Genomic DNA, 20230 nt, shown 5'->3' on the forward strand with positions numbered 1-20230 from the left:
GGCAGCCACAGCTTCTCTGGGCAGCCTGTGCCAGTGCCTCACCACCCTCACAGTGAAGAACTTAATCATCTCTCTCCAGACTCCCTTGATTGTGTGGTCCTGCATCATGATGCATAGACCTTTTTCATTTGGAAGCTGTCAGCATTGTGTCATGTCCACCTCTTCATTTATATAAATACAAGAGTAAGGGTTATATTTGGGAGTTGTAAGGCACCTGCTAATTACAGATGGGTTCTTAATTTGCCAGTGATGAAGGGCAGATGATTGAAAAGTTGCTGGCATACTTGTAGACAATAAATGCTGTGACATTAGTAGTAGTAGTGTTGCAGCCATGATGGGGCAGTTACACATCCCAGGCAAGTGCTGTGTGTAGAGTGGATGTCTTTTACTAGGTTAACTTCTACAGTTACAAGAAAACACATGACACTTTGGGCACTTCTTAACTGTTGTGGATGAATGTTAAGCCCTAAAATAGAATGAATAATTTTTGGCCTAAATTTTCCTCTTTTTTAATAAAAATAACATTTCCTTACAGTTTTTGCCAGAAACAGTAATGTGTTGTTCTAGTCATGCATTTAAGTCCAAATGTTAAACTGCCTGGTTATTAACTATGTGTATGTGACACCAACTGCTGTATTTCAGATGTTCGGGATTAGAGAAATGTTAAAACAAAATTGATCGGAGTTACACAAATATTTTCATCTTTAATATTGTAAAGACTTTTTGTGATGTACTTGGAAAACCAGACCAGACTTGCCAGCATTCTCTTTATTTTACTGAAATATTGAGTCCATCAGCTGAAGTATTTTGTTAGTTTCAGAAGCTCCTCTTGATAAAATCATTACATAAAATTTCGTCACTTATCTTTCCTCTTCAGCTCTTTGGTGATGTTTGTTTCCACTGCAACCGTGTGATTGAAGGAGACGGTAAGCACTTTTCTGTTTCCTTAATGTCCCTTTCTGATAGAAGTCCTCTTTAAAAGTGGAAGCAAACGGAAAACAGCCCCCTGTTGCATCCTTATTAAAATAATACCACCCATTCACTTGATCAGAGATAAGGCTAGAGCAAGCATTTCATGACAGTAGAAGACTCGTCAGTAGAAGTGGTCAACTGGAAACCCTTTAATGACATGCAAAGGCCAGGAATGCTGAGAGATGCACAAAAGCAGCTTCCTGCCTCACCAGCTTCCAAAATAGGACGCATGTAATGGTGAGAATGACCACACAGGCATCTCCTTAAGCGAGTTTAGGAATCATGAAGCAACTATGATAAAGTATTTAGATATTGAAAGACATGGGTGGTCACTCTAAGGGATTTTTTAAAAGTGCCTAGTTCCCATGACATCAGTTTGGTTCTTAGAGTATCACAGGCACATGTGTTTTGAAATCTAGGCTGATGATAATGTCACAAACCCAGTAAAAATCATTCTTGGAAAGATCTGTCCTGTAGAAGTGGCAGAGCTGGAAGCAAGCGATTTAAGGTTTTTGGTGGGTTTGTTGTTTGTTTGTTGTTTGTTTTTTGAGGGGAGGTGTGGTTTTGTGGGGGTTTTGGGACAACCAGGTATGATAAAACGCCAAAAGCAAATTATTCTACCGGAAATAATGCAACATTATGTGCCTGTTTACCCCTGCCTGAAGTAAATACTATAATGTTAGCCTAAGCCAAAGCCATTAGCAAAGTAGGAGGAAACCTCCAGCATGTAAAAAGAGGCATAAACTGGTTTATAGTCATGTAACTATAGGGTGAGACCTACGTTCCAGAGGTGTGCTTTCCCCACATTGTCTGAACTGGACCTGCAGAACAACAATCCAAAACTCTTTAGAGGAAACAGTGTCCTCTTTTTCAATAAAATCCTGCAAAAATGAGCGAAACTGGAACTTGAGGTGAATGAATAAATCCAGTTTGTCCCATAACTACATCTCTGTGTAATTCTAACCTTTCACCCTACTATCTGACACCCATGTTGTATGTTTTGGTCTCTGTGGAAATGAACAGAATATAGTGTAATGCAGTAGTTTCTTGATTTTCAGTGTATGTTTTCAGTTACATTTCTCCTTTCATTTACACACACAAATTTGACACTGCTGTCACAAACTAGGAATATCCAATATTATTCTCTCTCTGAGTGGTGAAACAGACATCTGTGGCAGCAGTTTTTGAGTGTCTGTGACTGTTGCTTGGGAGCAGAGACTTTCATCTGACTAGTACTATTTTGGCAAGCAGTGGTATAACTGCATCTGAGGATGTGCTTGCCCCATAGTGCAGGAAAAAAGCTCTGCATGATAATGCTCTGGTTCTGTCTGTTGTTGACAAAATATTGTATTTTATGAGAAGACCATTGTCCTGCATCCTCTAACCTGGATTAAGAAGAGAGACACATTTTGGCAGGGAAAACTGAGAAGGTATATTGAAAAAGAGGGAGAACAGAAAATGGATTGAGGTACAGAACAAAAAGAAAATACTTTCTCTCCAAAGCAAAGAATAAAAATATGTCCAAGTTTGTCTCAATCAAGTAATTTACTCCATGAGTCCATAGATATTTTCACCTTGGTAGTGCTGATTTACCAACAGTGTCTTTGGGCTGTGCAAGTGCCACTGTTGAAGGCACTGCAGTCTGAACTGGCCCTGAGAAATGAAACCAAATGAAAACTTAAACATAGTTTTGCTGGATCGGTCTTCAGCTGAAAAAGTTTCCTGACAAAGTTGAAAACACAGCCTCATAGAACAGTTGCCTGAGGTCAATATGCTATCAGATGAGGTGGAGGCAAGAAACAGGAGGCAGAAGGAGGTTAAACTGGTCTTGTCTCAGCTTTATCAGTGCTCACAGTCCTGCTACGCTACACTCCCATGTGCCTTTCTCATCTTGCCCCATTATTCTTGTAATCCATAATACTTGATACAAGAATCAGATGACTGTTCCTCATGCCTCATGAACATGTGAACTTAAAATTCCTGTACCAACTTTTTCTTTATTTTTTTTTTTTTTGTAATGTTAATGATTTCTCCTTTTTTTTTCCCATCACCTAGTTGTGTCTGCTCTGAATAAGGCATGGTGTGTGAACTGTTTCGCTTGTTCAACTTGCAACACTAAGTTAACACTCAAGTAAGTCTACCAGTGAGAGTGATGCCTTCGAGTGATGCCTTCAAAACATATCAGTGTTTATCTTCAGAGTGTAGATGTTCCTAGAGTGTAACTGTTACGGTATGAAAAAATATAAAAGCAGCATTGAGAAAACATGTGCATCTTTCTTCCTCTTCCTCCACTTAATAATTTACATCTCGTTCAGCTCTCTGTTCAGGTCTTCCTTCACCTAGTGTTCTTAACTCTTCTCCTTTTCTGTCCTTTATTTTTTCTGTGTTTAACTCTAAAGGGATAAGTTTGTTGAAATTGATCTAAAACCTGTCTGCAAACACTGTTATGAGAAAATGCCAGATGAATTTAAGCGACGACTTGCCAAACGGGAACGTGAAGCAAAGGATAAAGAGAAGCAGAAAAAGAAAAAGCCAATCTGTTTGTAAACTTTTTTTTCCTTCTCACCACCATCTCTGCTCCTTTCTTCTTTGGTCAGTGCTAAGGATGCTTTTATTTTGAGTTCTTGCATGAATTTATGGCATTCAAAACCAAAATATTTTTCACACAACTGCAACTTGAAATCTTAACTTGTTATTCCATTATCTTATGTTTAGTCTGTTTAGCTCTTCAGTTAGTTTTTGAAGGCTTTTTAAATGCCACAGTTAATAAATATGGGCATTTGGGTAAAAACAGGGTAACTTATTCAACAGGATATGTGTAATTACTGCTTACAGTGTATAACCTTGTAAAAGTAACTTCATAGATATGTATAAACTGCAGTTGTAATTTTTTGCCTGTGCACATTTAATAGTGTACTTTTAAAATGTATTTTTCACTATCCCTGATGATAAAACTTTGCCTGTATTTTGCTTTGTCATTTTAGGAATAAATTTGTTGAGTTTGATATGAAACCTGTCTGCAAAAAGTGTTATGAGAAGTTTCCTCTAGAGCTGAAGAAAAGACTGAAGAAACTAGCTGAAACTTTGGGAAGGAAGTAAAGACTTCATCTGCTCTCGGCATCCTCTGTGAAAACCCTATATATATTACTTGGGGGGAATGGTGCTGTTCTGAGGCTGCAGTCAGGCAACAAATGATGATGTATGCCTTCTATCTTAATGAAATTGTCTTAAGAGTCTCTGTTCTCTACATGAGAACATGTGTGCTTATTTGTTGATAAACAGACTGTACTTCTGAACTAAATTAAATACCCGCTCACCTGAAAGGTTTCTGACCCTGATAATGCAGTTGAACTCATGCAGGTGGCCCATTCTGCACAGTCATCTCTGGAATTTTACACAGAGAATTTGCTTGTGAACACCTGTGAAAAGAAATTGTGCAAATGTGTCCAACTTTTGGGGCATGTGTTGTCATTTATATTAATGGAAGTATTAACCTTCATATTAAGCATGCACACAAAATGTGCCCAAGTCAAGTGACTTGGGCAAGAATCCAATATACTTATCCTTGTTGGAAAATATATGCTTGGATTTCAGGCCAAGTGGTCTCATTAAAGGAGCCTTGTTTCTGATGGTTTGATCAGATTTCTAAATACAGTCACGCTACAAATGACCTGCTTCTTCTAGATTATGCTTACATGATGAAACTTGGTACATCAGGCTTAGCATGAAATATCTATATAAAATATGTATTCCTATTGCAAGAAATGAGCATACTCAGAACTACTTGAATTTTGCTATATTCCACTCAAAATAACACATTAACTTTTATATATGCTTTTGCGTTCTATTTACTTTTTGTGCCTTATTCTGCTGGACCATATGTAAGTGTTCTCTTAAATATATATAGTTTTATTTTTTATTTCATATTTTTATGCAGAAATATATACAAGGTATTTTCAAAAGATAACATACTTTGCCTTAATTATGCAGGATGTGAAGTATTTTATTTCAAATGTGAACACCTGAACTTAAAATTTAGCTTCTAGACTTCATTGATTTTCAGAACAGTACTGAAAGTGTGTATTTCAGTGAACTGGCAATATTACTTTTACACCTAAGAGTGTAAATATACAAGGTTTGATCCTGCTAGGATCTACTTCTATAGTCATCCTCAAGAACTGAGCTCACAAATCATCAGAATTCCTTATACATTGAATTGTTTTAATACTGTTGACTTCTGTCCATGCAAATGTGTTTCATTTTTCCCTTTGTTATAGAAAATACAGTTATTTAGGACTTCTTGATGGTACTACATTCTGAAGTACGCATTTTATTTTATTCTATTTTTTAATTTTTTATATATTAGTGACTTAAACAGATTTTATGTAATTACATCATAGGAAGTAAAATTTTCTTTCCTGTTTATGAAAAATTAGTTGCTTTAAAACACTTGCTTTCCAGTGTCCTCAATAAAGGCTATGTTATTAAACCTTGTATCACCTCTCTTAAATGAGTGCTTGAGAAGGTGGGAAAGCAGCTAGGCTCTCTTGGTTCCCTATGCTTTTACCTGTGAATGTACGTAAATACTTCCTTATTATCCTGATTTAAAGGAGACATGTACCTTTCCTAAATACCTCACAGGAGTTAGTTCTTAGGTTCATGAAAGAAACTGCAGTTTGTTTTATGAAGAACAGCTTGATTCTTCTGGATGTTTTCTGCACTGGCACAGTCACTAGGTTTTCCCCAAGAAAGTGTCTCGTCTCAGTTTAAAACGTACACCTTCCTAACAACTTCTTCTGTCCTACTTTGCCTGTAATAAAACTGTCACCCCAAACTTCCAGTTTCGTGCTAGATACGGTATTTTTTTGACTACTTTATCCTATGTAGTTATCAAATGCTGTAGTTCAGCAACTGAGCATGGTCTTGACTCTGTTAAAGATTGGAAAAGCTTAAAATGTGCCAAATAAATGTACATAACTAGCATGGTAGTCCCACTGGGATTTTGTACTGTGCCATGGATTGAGTAGACCGTACTCAGCAATGCTTTCTTGTTCTAGGTTTTTCATGTTACACCAACTGTACATCTTTTCCTTCAGCCTATGTATGCACAGCCTTACTGTTTGAAGAGCTGGGCATGGTCCCTAAGCCTGAGGCTAAATGGCAAGACCTGGCTCACATCCACACTGCTTGGAGTTACATCCATCTACGACACAGAGGCCTTGTTTGCACTGTGCAGCCACACGTCTGCTTTCAACTCAGTGGTAGCCCTGTGGTCCTAACACAGGTTTTATTTGTTTTCAAGTTCCTGATGGTGAAGGCTGTGCTACTGTTGACCAAGGCAGCAGCTTCTATTTCATTAACATAAGCATATGTATCTTGGACCCCACCATGTAGCCCTGAGAACATCCGAGGGTACTTGACCGTTCAAAGCCTGATGAATCATGGAAAAATGTTGGTTGGAAGGACTGCTACAGATCAACTAGCCCAACCGTCTGCTCAAAGCATACCTAGCTCCAAGTTGGATCAATACTGAAGGTCTTGCTCAGCCAAGCTGCGAGTTATCTCCACATGAGATTTCAGAGACGTTTGTAGGAAATACATTCCTGTGCTTAATCACCTTCATGATGATTTTTTTTTATTATTACTATTGGAATCCTAGCTCAAGTGGAGGGTTCACCAAATCCATACTGCTCTCCTGGGAGCTGTCTTTGGAGTGAGCTATCATTGAAATAACACCCCTGGACATTGTCGTGAAAAGGATTAATTAAAAGCAGTTGCAAAACAGCCAGGGAGCAAGCTAGCAATTAGAGAGCCTGGATGATTACATGGCTGGTGGTGAAGCTCACTTCCTGGCCTGCTAGTATTCTAAATATTATGCATAGCTGCGCATACTTTACTGGAAGAGGCAGAGTTTATTATTGTTTTTCTAGCCATGACCTCTACTAGGTCTTTCAAAAAAGGCTGTGAGCCTGGGATTTGGGAATGGATGCCTCAAAAGTCTGTCTTCTTTCTGCATGGGATCAATCACACCAGAGGAAAAGAAATGCTTTTAGAAGCTCCTGCTTAGACTAACAGTAGGGATCGCTTCAGAAAGCCCAGTGGGTATAGGTGTAGGGGGAAGAAACTGAGCCTAAAGCCTTTCTGCTGCTGCTGGTGCAAGTGCTGGGCTCTGTTCCATCATGCAGATAGCGAGCTGAGCTGCGTGCAGTTGCGTTGCAACACAAGAGTCAACTGCTGCCCTGCCTGGTGAGCTGTCTGGTTGAGCTGTCCCCACCAAGAACAACACAGGGTGTGCCCCTTCTACAGGGATGGGTGAGAAACAGCAGCCAGTGTCAAAATACACTGGATCTTGTGTGCAAGAAGGCAATTTCCCATGCCTCCCCATCAGCTGAATGGCAGTAATTTCCTCCAGTGAGCCAGCTGAGAATTCCAGCATTCTCTGCACCAGCACCAAGACTTTTAGTACTCAGCCTAGTGGGTGCTCATAAACTGTTTGGTAACCCCAGCTGTAGACACGCTATAGGGAAGTACAGAGAAAATATCTTCTTTCTTGGGGAATTAAATCCAATGTCAAAATAAATCACCATTAATAGAAGAAATAATAAAAAAGGGTTATTCTTTCAGACATGGGTGCTGCTGGTCTCCTTAAAGGACCAAGCAGCTGTGTTTTCTTGTGTTTTTTCCTGCAAAGATGGTAAAAGCAGTGGGGATGTCAGTATTTTGTAGGTGTAGCAGGACTCACAAGGCTTTCAGTGGGTTGCTTGATATTAAGAATGGGACAGTGTTTTAATGATGCTTTTTGAGAGACACAGCCCAGCGGCCTCATTTTGACTGAAGTGTCTGAACTGACAGAGGAGTAATTCCGAGGAGCAAAACATGAGACTGCCTGCTCGGGACTGCACTGTGAGCCACCACCCCAGAACCAGCAAACTTAGAACTGCAACTTGCAAACTTCTGCCTTGAGAGTTGCCACTCTTGTCGTCTTTTGACCCATGTTCCCAGCTGCACTCCAGGGTGGATATCGAAGAGCATAATCGTGCTCTCACAGTGCCTGTAAAGTTTCTCACCACAGCTACTGAAGTATTTGGAAACTCGTTTTGTAGAGCCCTGGGTATCTTGTGTATACAGTTGCTGAGAACCACAATGCAGAGGCTTAAGTCAGGAAACAATAAAGCTCGGTTCCACACACGTGAAGGTTCTCGGGCACAGCGGAAGACCCGTGCACTGACAGAAGCTGGCCTAGTAACAACGGAGCAATGACCAGCTGCCCCTTACATTGAGGGGGGTACAAAAATCAGGCAGCCCTCCGGCAATGCCTCACCCCGGCCCAACCCGCCCGCGCCAGGCGGCCTCCGGGAGACGACAGGAAGAGCCTCCGCCATTACCTCAACGGCCCAACCGGGGCCTAAAAGAGGCTTGAGACCGAACGGGCCGGACACCAGCCCCGAGCTCGGATAGCCACCATCTCACTGCCCCCATCCTAGCCATAGCGCATGCGCAGTGGCGGCGCCCTCCCAGCCCCCGCCCCGCCGAGGCTCCGCCCCCCGCCCCGAGGCCGGGTCTCGCGCACTCTCCGGCTGCCGCGCGGCCTGCCCGGTTGCGCGGGAACTTGCGTAACGCGCGGCGGCCTGCGCGTCGCTGCGGACGTCGCTTCCTCCTCGCCTTCCGAAGGTGCCGCGCGAAGGCCGGCGCGGCAGGCGCTCCGCAGGGAGAGGGGCCGGGCGCGGCCTGCCGCCGCCGCGCCGCCATGATGAGGCGCACCAAGCCCGAAGTGGAGCGGTACGTCGCCTCTGTGCAGGCCGCCGCGCCTTCCCCCAGAGAGGTGAGTGCCGCCGGCTGCGGGCCCAGGCGCGGGCCGCCAGTGGGCTTTCAGCGGCCTTGCCCGCCCCGACCCGCCTGCGCCGGTCCCGGGGGCTCTTGCGGCTGCTGGTGGCCTCCCGGCTCGGCGCAGCCCGTGGGGGGGGCCTCTTGAACGGGGCGTCAGCGGTGGTCTCCCTTGCTTTCTTAGGGGCTACCGGGGGGGGGAGGCCTCGCTGTTCCTACCTGGCCAGGGGAGGCGGCTGCTTTCTGTGTGTGCTGCCGCTCCCCGCGCCGTGTCCGGCGCTGGGGTGCTCGGGTTGGGTTTGTCCTGCACTTACTTAGACATGGCGGTAAGAGGAAGAGGGGGTTGTGGTGTCTGTGGGAGCATTTCTGAGTCTGTATTTGTCCAGGGTTTCGTTAAGTGAAACGAGGTAGGGGAAGTTACGGTGAGGAAGGACGTGTAGTTTTGCTGCTGGAGGTGTTTTCCCTAACCAGGAGCAGTGGTTTACCAGAGCTGTGTGCCTGCCTTTTGCACCTGGTAAGCCCTAGTGTAGTTTTAAAGAGCCCACCAGTTGTCTAAGTACAGAATTCTTCGGTTTTATGAGTGTACTTGCTAAGTTTCCTGGGTTTCTGTGTTCTGGAGAAATAAAACCTCCAAACAGGGAACATGTGAGATACTTTCGGTTTCCTTTTACACGACTAATATTCTTATCTGCATGACTGCTTTGTGAAGTAACAGTATTAAGAGAGGGAAGACCGGGAGGAAGTACTTTTCCTACTGTACTTTAGTAACTTGAAAGAATGGTGAGGAACTCTGCATGACTGGTTACTGTGTGCCATTATATCGGGAAAATAGTATGCAGGTCACAGTGATGCAATTCACGAGAGCTGTTTAATAGTGAAAGATCCTGTTCTGCTGCTCTGAATTGATTTTATTGTGGAAGTAGAATATTCAGCAGTGCGTTGTGTAGAGTGAATGCATCAATGTTCACCATGATGCAGTTAGGTCTTTATGCAGGGTCTGTGTAATGATGATGATCATAGTTTATACCTATCCCAACAGCAACAAAGTTGTCCTGTGACTTTGTTTGATCGACTTGGGTTCTGTTTAGACCAAACAGTGTCAGGTACATCACTGCCAGAAATGGAATGCCCTTGAATTGTTTTGGTATTTCTGTTGAAATTGATAAAAACAAAAATTCTCTTCTGCTGCGCTTAGGACCAACTGGTGCATATGTAGGATGTAGATTTTTAAAGTATTTTGATCTCTTTAAGTAATGCTTACAAATAACTGTATCAGCACAGTCAGTGGCAAAAATAATTACTGGCTTTCTTGTTTTGCTGTTAGGGGATAGTTCTTACAAGGCTGCAAAACATTTATTTGGAGGTTAGGTTTCATCCAGGTTTAAAAGGAGATGCCAAGTGTGACTCCACTCCTACATGTTTCAGTGCTTTTTGTAACATACTGCAAAAATACAGACTGAAAATTTGAAGTATCTTGGATCTGAGGAGGCCTGCTTTCATTCTAAACTACTTCTTAAAGCTTTTCATTAATGGCAGAATGGGAGAGGGAGGGAGGATAGTAATTGAAAAGTATTCAAAATGTACACATTGTTTGGAATCACAGATTTAATTAGTTCCAGTGATTTTTGGTTCACAAGCAAAATCTGCTTTTGAACTGATACAGATAGCTCAAGCTTTACATTTCTGTCAGGTTTACTTGCATGTTTTTGATGTTTTTGCATGTGACTTAGTTCTTTAGCTCATTCTTTTCACTCTTTTTCTGCTGCCCGTGATCTGTCATCTTGCCCTTTGTATACTCTCTGATTTCTTTTTTCTTTTTCCTTTATTGCTTCCTTGTTCTACTCCACAAAAATTATCTTTGAAAATGTTTCATCTTTTGCTTACAGGGTGTGTATGTTCAAGTTACCTTAGCCTGACAACATCAGAAATAAACTGTATAAAGATATTTCTTATCCAAACTGAGAACGACTTCTGTAGAAATTGCTTTTTCCTCAAGTATACTTAAACAGTAGTGTCTGATGGCAATATACTACAGTAGGGCTAAATGACAGGTCTTTCTTGGTTTGCAGGATTCCCTTTTTCTTTGCTACATTGTAAAAAAGAGACTAAATGTAGCTGACCCTTTTTTCTCTTTAATCAGAAGTGTTTATGAAATTCCACGTGTGATGACTTGTTTGCTTTGCTCATAATCTCTATTTTGTGTAGAAGCTTTTGTCAGTTATAGGAAAAACTCTTAATCCTGCATCTCTCCAAACCCTTGAACGTGAAGTGGATTTGAGCTCATAATGAGTTGTCATATTCAGGCATTTAGAAGTATTATGCATTGCTGAAAAGAAGGGTCATCCTTTTGAGTTATTTTAACGGTACTGTATGTCTAAAGTATGTCATGGTTTTTTTTCTCTTTCAGAAATCGATGAAAGGATTCCTCTTTGCTAAGCTGTATTTTGAAATTAAAGAATATGAACTTGCTAAAAGGTAATGTATTGATGTATGTCTGGTTTTCTGTTCTCTAAAGTGTAAGTGTAAAGCTAAATTAATGTGAAGTAGACCAGAGAAAACAAGATCAATATCATGTTCTTTTAAGGTAGCAGTAATTGTGGGTGGAGTGCTATTTAAATCTTTATAAAACAACAACTTGGAAGAAGATTAGTTACATGGTAGTGAAAAAACTTACCTGGTTAAAATTGCTTTTTTTTTAATGTATTATGTAGTTCTTACTGTTTCTGTTAATTACTGCTAGTTTGTTTTTTTTAATAAACAGAAATACTTGCTGGCAAGTGAGTAGCATCTGTACATGTAAAACTGTGTTGCTTTTTACTTTAAGATCCAGACAGAGTATCTAGAACAAAATATGTCTGTACTTTCCTGTATGGCATATTAAGTTATCATTACAGCTTGGCGGAGGGGGGAATGTTGAAAAATATTAGTAAAGTCACTGACTTTTTCCACCTCCATAGGTACATATCTACATACCTCAATGTACAAGAGAGAGATCCCAAAGCACACAGATTTCTTGGACAAATTTATGAAGCTGAGGATAACGTAGAAAAAGCTTTTGGGTGTTACAAGGTAAGTACTACACTGACCCCTAATGTCCTGCCTTATTCCTTTGTAAATGGACTGTAAAATTCTTCCGTGCTGGGCATTATGAAAACCGTAGAAGAAAACATGTTCTGTGAAAAACTGTATTATTTATTCACATGTGACAATGGAAAGCGAATGAAGCACTGTAGAGGAAATCTTTCACTCGATATCTCTTCCTTCAGTAGTGTATATTTTAAGCTGATGCTTTGTGTTTTGTTCTTTACTTGATCTGTTAAATTCTTCCCATGTCATACATTGCCTTTTGGACTAAGGATCTGTGACTGGTGTAGAATTCCTTAATGTGGACTGTGATGACAACAGAAATCTAGTTGCTACTAGAAGACTGTAGGTGTAATGTGGTTTTTGGTTCGTTGGTTTTGGAGGGGGTAAGGGCAGGAGGGAAAGGCAAGTTTAATTTTGATTAGATAAGCATATAAATGTCAAATTCCTGATTGGAATGTCTGGTTTTGTTCTGGTTTTGTGGAGGTAGATGATGTGTTCAGAAGTCTGTTTGCTAGAACAACTCCATGAAGTGCTATCATACTTTTTAAAGTGTCCACATCTGGCTAGACTAAAGGTGCTTATAGTCCTACTGCCTGTGTATAGCAGTAGTTAGAGGTAGATGCGGAGGAGCTGGCTTTTGCATTATTTCTCTCATGATCTTTTGAATTTCAACAGCTGTATCTGGGTGCTATAAACTAGTGGAGGTGTTTAAAAAGGTTTTTCTTAATATATTCCATAATGATAGATCTAACTAATTTGAATAGCTGGGTCTCTTTGTGGAGGGTAACTACTTCCTGTTGTATATGGATTGTAAGATCGAGTTAACTTTTTTGGTTTTCTTCCTTTCTGTGCATTGTTAAAAACAGCGCTCTGTGGAGTTGAACCCAACACAGAAAGATCTTGTATTGAAGATTGCAGAGTTACTATGCAATAATGACATTACTGATGGAAGAGCAAAATACTGGGTTGAGAGAGCTGCTAAGCTCTTTCCTGGGAGTCCTGCTGTTTACAGGTTGAAGGTAAATTTCAAATTACTTCTATTCTGCGGCTTAAAGAAACTTTTGGCATCTGTCTGCAATGCTTTTTTTGTATCACCTGGTGCTAAACTTTTCTCGGCAACATTGGTTTAGAGTCTTTATTATAAAATCTGTTAGATATTACTTTTTTTTGCAGTCTGACACTTTTGTCTAGCTTTCAAGAAAGCTGCAGCTACAGGCTTTAACGTTTCAAGGTTAATCCTCTAAAAACACTGAGAAACTGTGTTAGCTATCACGTTCAAGAAGTGAGGAATAGCCACTACTTGATCTTTCTGTTTTCACTTGCAAGAAGGTAGCAGGTCTGTGAACTCAGACTTTCTTGCTCTACACTTCTTTTTTGTTTTAAAATCTGTATGACAATCTACTCTGCAGAATGTGAGAAATGTAATTCACAAAGACTGTAAAGGTTTTCAGCCATGCAATCACACTTTTGCACAGGTATATCAATTTTATGTAACTAGACAGCAACCACATTGAAGTCTTAAAATGTCTGGGTTGTTTGTTTTTTAAGTAAAGTAGTCTATGGCTATGTATGCTGTCGTTGAACCACACGGTTTGACAAGCATTACTTACTGTTGAGAAGAGGCAAATTCTTCCAAGGATTTGCTTCTATGATATCTCAATTTTTAAAACATCTGAGTATTTTTTCAGACTTCATGTAATACCTGAGAAGTACTAAGAGTAATGTAGTTTGAGTAATGTCATCTGTGAAGTGGAGGAAAAAAACCTAACTGGTACTGGAGTTGCTGAAAAGACTTGTGGGAAATGGAGTGCTAACATATTGCCTTCATGTTTAACAGGAGCAGTTACTGGATTGTAAAGGTGAAGATGGATGGAATCAGCTTTTTGACTTGATTCAAGCAGAACTTTATGCAAGACCAGATGATGTCTACATAAATATCAGACTAGTTGCACTCTACCGTTCAAATAATAGATTAAGAGATGCTGTGCTCCATTGTCAAGAAGCAGAAAAAAAAATACCTTTGCAGTCAAGCTTGGAATGGTGCTCCTGTGTTGTAGAGACATTTGAGGTGTTTATTCATGTTTTGATCCTGTGATAGATAGTCTTCCATATCTTTTTAACTGGTCTATTTCTCGTAGTGTCATTATTCTGTCACCTATTTCTCAAGTGATAACTCCTTCAATTGCAAGTCTACTGAAACCAGTGGAACTACAAAATAGTTCTTGTGGGTTTTTTGGTTTTGTTTTTAAGTGAAATTTTCTCCCTAAAATTGAGCCTTATAGAGATATTGAGTTTGTGACTTCAAAAGCTTGAGTTAGGTACAGCAGTTCCACTGGGGATAAAGTTGCTCAGGCAAACAGTTCCCTGGAACTTTGCTGCTGAAGAATGCATTAAGGTCTCACCTATGAAACTGGATTATGCAGTAAATGCTACTAATATGTTTTGGAGAAGTACTGCCCTTGCCTTCTGGAAGGATGACTGTTCCTGATCCTGTGATGAACTTTCTTCTTTAGGAATATCTGGAATCTTTACAAGACTTGGAGTCTGATAAAAGTAATTGGAGAGCTATCAAGAAAGATCATCTGCTGGCCTACTCCAGCTTTGTAAGAATGACGCTTTCTTCTAGAGATGTTCAGGAATGCAGAGAGGCACTTGAAAGGTACTGTTTGGTGAAATTATTTTCCTGTAGTAAAAAACCAACCCACTCAAATCTGTAAGAACGGTTTGGGGGTTTGTTGGGTTTTTGGTTGGTTGGTTATTTTTTCCTGGGTTACAGAACATCTACCAAGCTTCTGTTCCACTGTGTGTTTGTGGATAGGAGAGGAGATTCTCTGTACTAACCACTGAGAATTATTCTTACTGGGTTTGAACCCTAAGCTCTATCTTTTGACAGAGGTGCTAGCCTTGTTTGAATAGTCGTCATGCATCAATGGAGAAGACTCATTAATATCCTGGGTCAATTAGTTTTGTCCCTTCCTTCCCTTCAGTAAGAGAATGTTGTTCTGTACTTCAGCAATTGACTAATCCAAATTTCCCAGCTAGTTAAACCCCAACCCCCAAACCAAACAAAAAAACCCCACCAAAACCCAACCAAAACAAAAGGGAAGCCAAAAAAAAAAAAGAAAAAAAAAGCAAGCACCACCTCTTGTATATCAGCTTTGTCCTGGTCATTTTGTTCTAAATTAACAGACTGAAATAATTAGGAACTTCAGATACATAGTGTAAGTGGGAGGGAGGAAGCCACTTGCAGTAAGAACACTCTCCTTCAGGGAAAATTGGTGGTGTTACAGGGCCAGCTAAACTAGCTGGTTTCAAGGTATATCATCTGTGACACACCTAAAGTAGTAAAAACCAATTGTTTGTAGTCAGTACATTGATTAAGGTGTGTGTTCTTTTCTTCCCATTATCTTTCCTTTCCTTACTGGCTTTTGTTGATTTACCTTTGTTCCTTAATTATGCAATGGCTGTTATAAATTATAAAATAATATTCTTCAGTTTTGTAATCTTAAATGATTTTTTGAAGCAATACAGACAATGGATGAGGACTATTTAATACCCAAGTATATTTTATTTTCTTTCTCTCCTCTAATATTGACCAAAGCCATCTTGCATTTTCTGCTGCTGTTTTAGAGTCTTTCAAAGTGAAAGGCTGAAGCACTTCCAGCTCATAGTAATGTTAACAAACCATTTTAGTTTTGTTTGGTAATTGAAAGAGCATTTTAACTGTGATCTGGAAAGCCTAAGTGGGGGTTGTATGCTAGCCTATGGCTACTCAGATTTCTACAGTAGCTTCTATTTTTGAAGAGCCTGTCTAGCTGTATTTTGGGCCTTTCTGATAAATGACAGGGAACAGCAGAGTGACTAGTGCCTCCTGCATGTCTCTGAATCTGCAGCAGCGAGCAAGTTTATCGGCATGGTTTGGGAGGATAGTTTCGAAAGCAGGTGTGCAAAGATATGTTGAGAAAAAGACTAAATATCTAAGTAATATTTAGCATGTTTTACTCAGTAAACTGAGTTGAGAATTTTGGGAGTTGAGACCATCGTTGTACCTTATAGTGCAACTCAGGTTTAAACAGTGGAGTACTAAGCATTGACTTATGAAGCTACTCGATTCGTAGTTAAATAACATCAACCAAAACCATCTGCTATACCTTTTACCAGGACTCTTTTTAGAATCAGTCTTCTCTATATTCTAGTTTTGATCGCGTGCTTCAGTCAGTGAAACCATATGTGAATGGGGCTGATGAGTTGTCTCGTACCTTTGTGGAAATGAAAGGACAGCTATACATGCATGCTGGAACTTTGCTGCTGAAAATGGCCCAACACAATGAGGCGCAGTGGAGAGTTGTGTGTGAACTAGCAGCATTGTGCTATCTGATAAGCTTCCAAGTAAGTAATTTTTCATGCCTTTAGTTGATGCAGTTCTTGAAATGTTTTTGTTTACATGTGTGAACTCCTGTATTCTTTAAAAGAACTTAGTGGTTTGTGCCTAAAAAAAGACTATCTCCTTACTCACTAAACCCTACCCTTTCACAATTCTTTAAGAGGTTTCGAATTACATGAATAGGGTAAATACATATCTTTAGCTGTTTCCTTTGTCAGAGTAACCTGATTGTGAAAGGTCAGCGAGTTTATTTCCCTCAGTATTCCCTTTTCTATAATACAGATACATACATTAAGTATTAGGCTTATTGCTATGGGGAGGGGAGGGGTATGAGCTGAGTAGTTCCTATATGCTTTTTGTGTAGACAGAACTAAAAACTCAGGCTTAAATCTGTGCTTTAAGAAGTAAAATTCTTTTGTCCTTTTTTATGCCACTGCTTGCATTCCAGATATTGTTCCTGTGGGCACATAGAGTTACTTGTAATATCTAAAACTGCCCGTTTTGGGGTTTTGGGTGAATCCCCACTCCATTCCCTCTTGCCCCAGGATATGTGACATGGTACCTTCTGAATTAATTGTGTATTTTTTTTAATCGCTATAAATTAACTTTTTTCCTGATTGGTAAGACTGATGTGAATGATGTGCTTTTACTGTGAAAAAGCTGTAACAGTTCTCTCCATACTTCACCAGGTTCCTAAACCAAAGTCAAAACTGATAAAGGGGGATCAAACTGGACAAGACACACTTGAAATGTTGGCCTGTGATCGAAAAAGCCAGTCTGGTAATAAATAATTCTATTTTAGTGTTACGGCATTAAAACCTAAGTGGTTTGTTAAAGAATACATTTGTTATTTTGAGGTGTAATGTTAACAATTCGGTATGTAGTAAAACCTAGATTCTGACTACATGTGTAAAACGAAACAATAGTTTTGTCTTGACACCTAAAGTCATGTTTTCTCCTCTTTAGCATGCTAGTAGAGCATATCTTTTACAGATGTTTTCTTTTTGCTTCTCCAGCAAACTAAAATGGAATTTAACTTTTACGGTCTCTTAAACTACTGGAAATGGCTTCTGCCTGCTAATACTATTTTGCTAGTGTTTTTAGCCCCAATAGGAAAAGAAAATATCTCTGTCCTTTCCATCCTCTTACTTGTTAATCAGCTTTGCTCATTTTGCTGCTAAGTATAGACAGTTTTCCAGTCTAAAACTCTTGCAGGGCCTAGATGAAAACAAGTGAAACCACCTAGACATCAGGTTCAATTGTTTCAGAATGTATTTTGGTAAGAGGCTTCTACTTATGACAGCTACTTATTTTAAGGACAGTTGCAAGGCCTATTAGAATAGTAGTAATAATAAAATGGCTTTGTTTTCTTGAAGAACTGGATTTGTGAATGCCTTGGGATTGTTGTCACTAAGAGCTTGGAAAGCCTATGTGCTGGAACACTGACCTAATTACAGGGAGAGCATAACAATCTGTAAGCTTCATAAGGGGAAGTCCCAGTTCCTACCCAGCCTGTAGTAGCAAGAACAGTCCAGTGCATCAAATGCTATTTGCATTCACTGCTTTATGTATGTAGAGTGATATTTCTGTTTTCTAGGTCATATGCTGCTGAACTTAAGCCATGGCAAGCAAGACTTCTTTAAAGAGATCGTGGAATCATTTGCAAACAAGACTGGTTCATTTACATTGTTTGATAGCCTGTTTGAGAGCGGAGCTTCGAGAGAGAGGTCTTTTATTGGCACGAATGATATTGGAAATATCAGTACACAAGCACCAGTGCAAATGGAACTTAATAAGTATGATACTGGTAAGAGCTGTTACTTTGTGAAACTCAGCATAACTTTCTGTACTAGGATCTCTTCTAAACATACTTCATATTGCAACAGAAGACAAATATCTGGAATAGCTGTCCAAAGTTGCCTTAATGTCCTAGGCAAGACTTAGACTTTCTTGCAAAATAAAGAAGTGCTTCTTTAATAATTCCTTAAAGATTTGGGAGAAATAAAGAGATTTTCTAAAAAACAGTTGCCTATTGGACTGCATATGGTAAGGATGGAAGGGAAGAGAAATCTGAGCGTCACCCCCCTCAGATTGCTTGAGCACTCAGATGAACTGTGTACTTGATATGTTTAGCTAATTTGAAGTTTGTAATCTTTCTTGAATGAAAGCTGGAATCTTGATGCTAGTTGGTTTGCAGAATACTTCTGTCTGCTCTGACAGAGTGAAATGTGAAATCCAGCTTTCATCAGGTGCAAGTCTTGCTGACTTGTCAGAAGTGGACATCTGCATCCAACTCTGTTTTTTTCATAGGTGCTGTTCGAATGCACAGTGACAGTCTCCAGCACCTTGTGTGGCTTGGCTTACAGTGGAACTCTCTGTCAGTCTTGCCCCCAATGCGCAAATGGCTAAAACAGCTTTTTCACTTGCCCCAAGAAACATCAAGACTTGAGACAGATGCTCCTGAATCCATTTGCCTGTTGGACCTTGAAGTAAGTAAACAGTCCAAACTCTGGAATGTGCTATACAATTTAAGGGTTTTATTGATATTTAATACCTTTTATTTATTTATTTTTACAAAACCAGGTATTCCTCCTTGGGGTGGTATTCACCAGCAACTTACAATTGCAAGAGAAGTTTAATTCTCACTACGGTGCACATCAGCCTCAATTCTTACCATTGCCAGTGTGCAAACAGCTCTATACTGAAAAGCAAAAATCCTGGTGGGATGCTGTTCGTACTCTTATTCAGAGAAAAACAACGTAAGGCGTTTTCAGTTTGGAAATCTTTGACTAAGACTTCAGGCAGCTTCTGCTTGGTCCTAAGAGATTTTTGTAATACTGATTTATTTTCCAACTCATTTTGTTGTAGTAGGGACTTGATATGCTTGAAAGATTTTGAAAAATGGGATTTTAATTTCTAGCAATGCATTTCTAAACTAGAGGCAGCTTAGGACAAAAACTGCAGGCACATGATATGTGAACAAATGAAAAATAGAGAATACTAATCAAGAAATGTTTCTTCTTCTGATATTTAGACCAGGAACAGCAGCAAAACTGAGGCTTATCGTACAGCATGGATTAAGTACTCTGCGAACACTGGTGAAGCATGGCCTTCAACCTGCCTTAATTATCCACTGGGCAAAAAGCCTGCAAAAAACAGTAAGCTGAGATTATTTTTAACCATGTAGAAGCTGAGGTGTTTTTCTGTCTTATTTTTCCAAACTATAAACAGACACTGGGGGAGGAATGAGATTGAGAACATGTTCTTGAGAAGGGCTGTTTATTTTGTCAGGAAAATTAGTTGCTCTAGTCACCCTATGAAGTATGCTGTCTTAAACTATAGTGTCTCAGAATTATAAAATGGTTTGGGTTGGACGGGACCTTAAAGATCATCCAGTTCCAACCATCCTGTCACGGGCAGGGATACCTTCCACTAGACCAGGCTGCTCAAAACCACAGCCAGTCTGGCCTTGAACACTGCCAGGTATGGGGCAGCCACAGCTTCTCTGGGCAAACTGTGCCAGTGGCTCACCATCCTCACAGTAAATAATTTTTTTTCCTAATCTTAATCTGTCCTCTATCTATACTTTTCTAGTCTAAATCTACCTTCATTCAGTTTAAAGCTGTTCCCCCTAGTCCTATCACTACACACTCTTGTCAAAAGTCCCTCTCTGTATTTCTTGTAGGCCCCCCTTAGGTATTAGAAGGCTTTTCTAAGGTCTCCCTTGAGCCTTCTCTTCTCCAGGGTGCACAAGCCAGCTCTCTCAGCCTGTCTTTGTAGCAGAGGTGCTCCCATTCTCTTGATCAGCATGGTGATCCTCCTCTGGACTTGCTTCAACAGGTCAATGTCTGTCTTATGCTAGGGGTTGTTGTTGTTTTGAAGATAACCCCTCTGAGGTTCATCTCATGTTTCAGAGAGGCACTCCTGGGACTTCTCAAGAAATCAGGAGAATTTGTTGAAATC

At 40.1% G+C, this 20230-nt stretch overlaps 2 protein-coding genes across 7 annotated transcripts in view; both read left to right on the forward strand.

Moving 5' to 3' along the window:
- LIMS1 (LIM zinc finger domain containing 1) overlaps positions 1-5466 on the forward strand; it is a 79118-nt gene extending 73652 nt beyond the window's left edge. For 4 of the 5 annotated variants that reach the window (XM_065677816.1, XM_065677817.1, XM_065677815.1 and 1 more), the window contains exons 8-10: positions 878-926; positions 3028-3103; positions 3957-5466. In XM_065677816.1, the coding sequence (XP_065533888.1) occupies positions 878-926; positions 3028-3103; positions 3957-4071 (240 nt within the window). In that variant the 3' untranslated portion in view covers positions 4072-5466. The other variant, XM_065677818.1, reaches the window with a different exon arrangement.
- Positions 5467-8625: 3159 nt separating this feature from the next.
- RGPD4 (RANBP2 like and GRIP domain containing 4) overlaps positions 8626-20230 on the forward strand; it is a 32451-nt gene continuing 20846 nt past the window's right edge. The window contains exons 1-12 of one of the 2 annotated variants that reach the window (XM_065677820.1): positions 8626-8794; positions 11204-11271; positions 11754-11865; positions 12750-12902; positions 13721-13951; positions 14397-14542; positions 16080-16272; positions 16957-17047; positions 17865-18074; positions 18578-18756; positions 18851-19026; positions 19302-19425. In XM_065677820.1, coding sequence (XP_065533892.1) covers positions 8720-8794; positions 11204-11271; positions 11754-11865; positions 12750-12902; positions 13721-13951; positions 14397-14542; positions 16080-16272; positions 16957-17047; positions 17865-18074; positions 18578-18756; positions 18851-19026; positions 19302-19425 — 1758 coding nt within the window. In that variant the 5' untranslated portion in view covers positions 8626-8719. The remainder of the gene's footprint in view (positions 8795-11203; positions 11272-11753; positions 11866-12749; positions 12903-13720; positions 13952-14396; positions 14543-16079; positions 16273-16956; positions 17048-17864; positions 18075-18577; positions 18757-18850; positions 19027-19301; positions 19426-20230) is intronic. The other variant, XM_065677819.1, reaches the window with a different exon arrangement.

Source organism: Lathamus discolor, chromosome 4 (assembly GCF_037157495.1).
Source record: "Lathamus discolor isolate bLatDis1 chromosome 4, bLatDis1.hap1, whole genome shotgun sequence".
Lineage (NCBI taxonomy): Eukaryota > Metazoa > Chordata > Aves > Psittaciformes > Psittacidae > Lathamus > Lathamus discolor.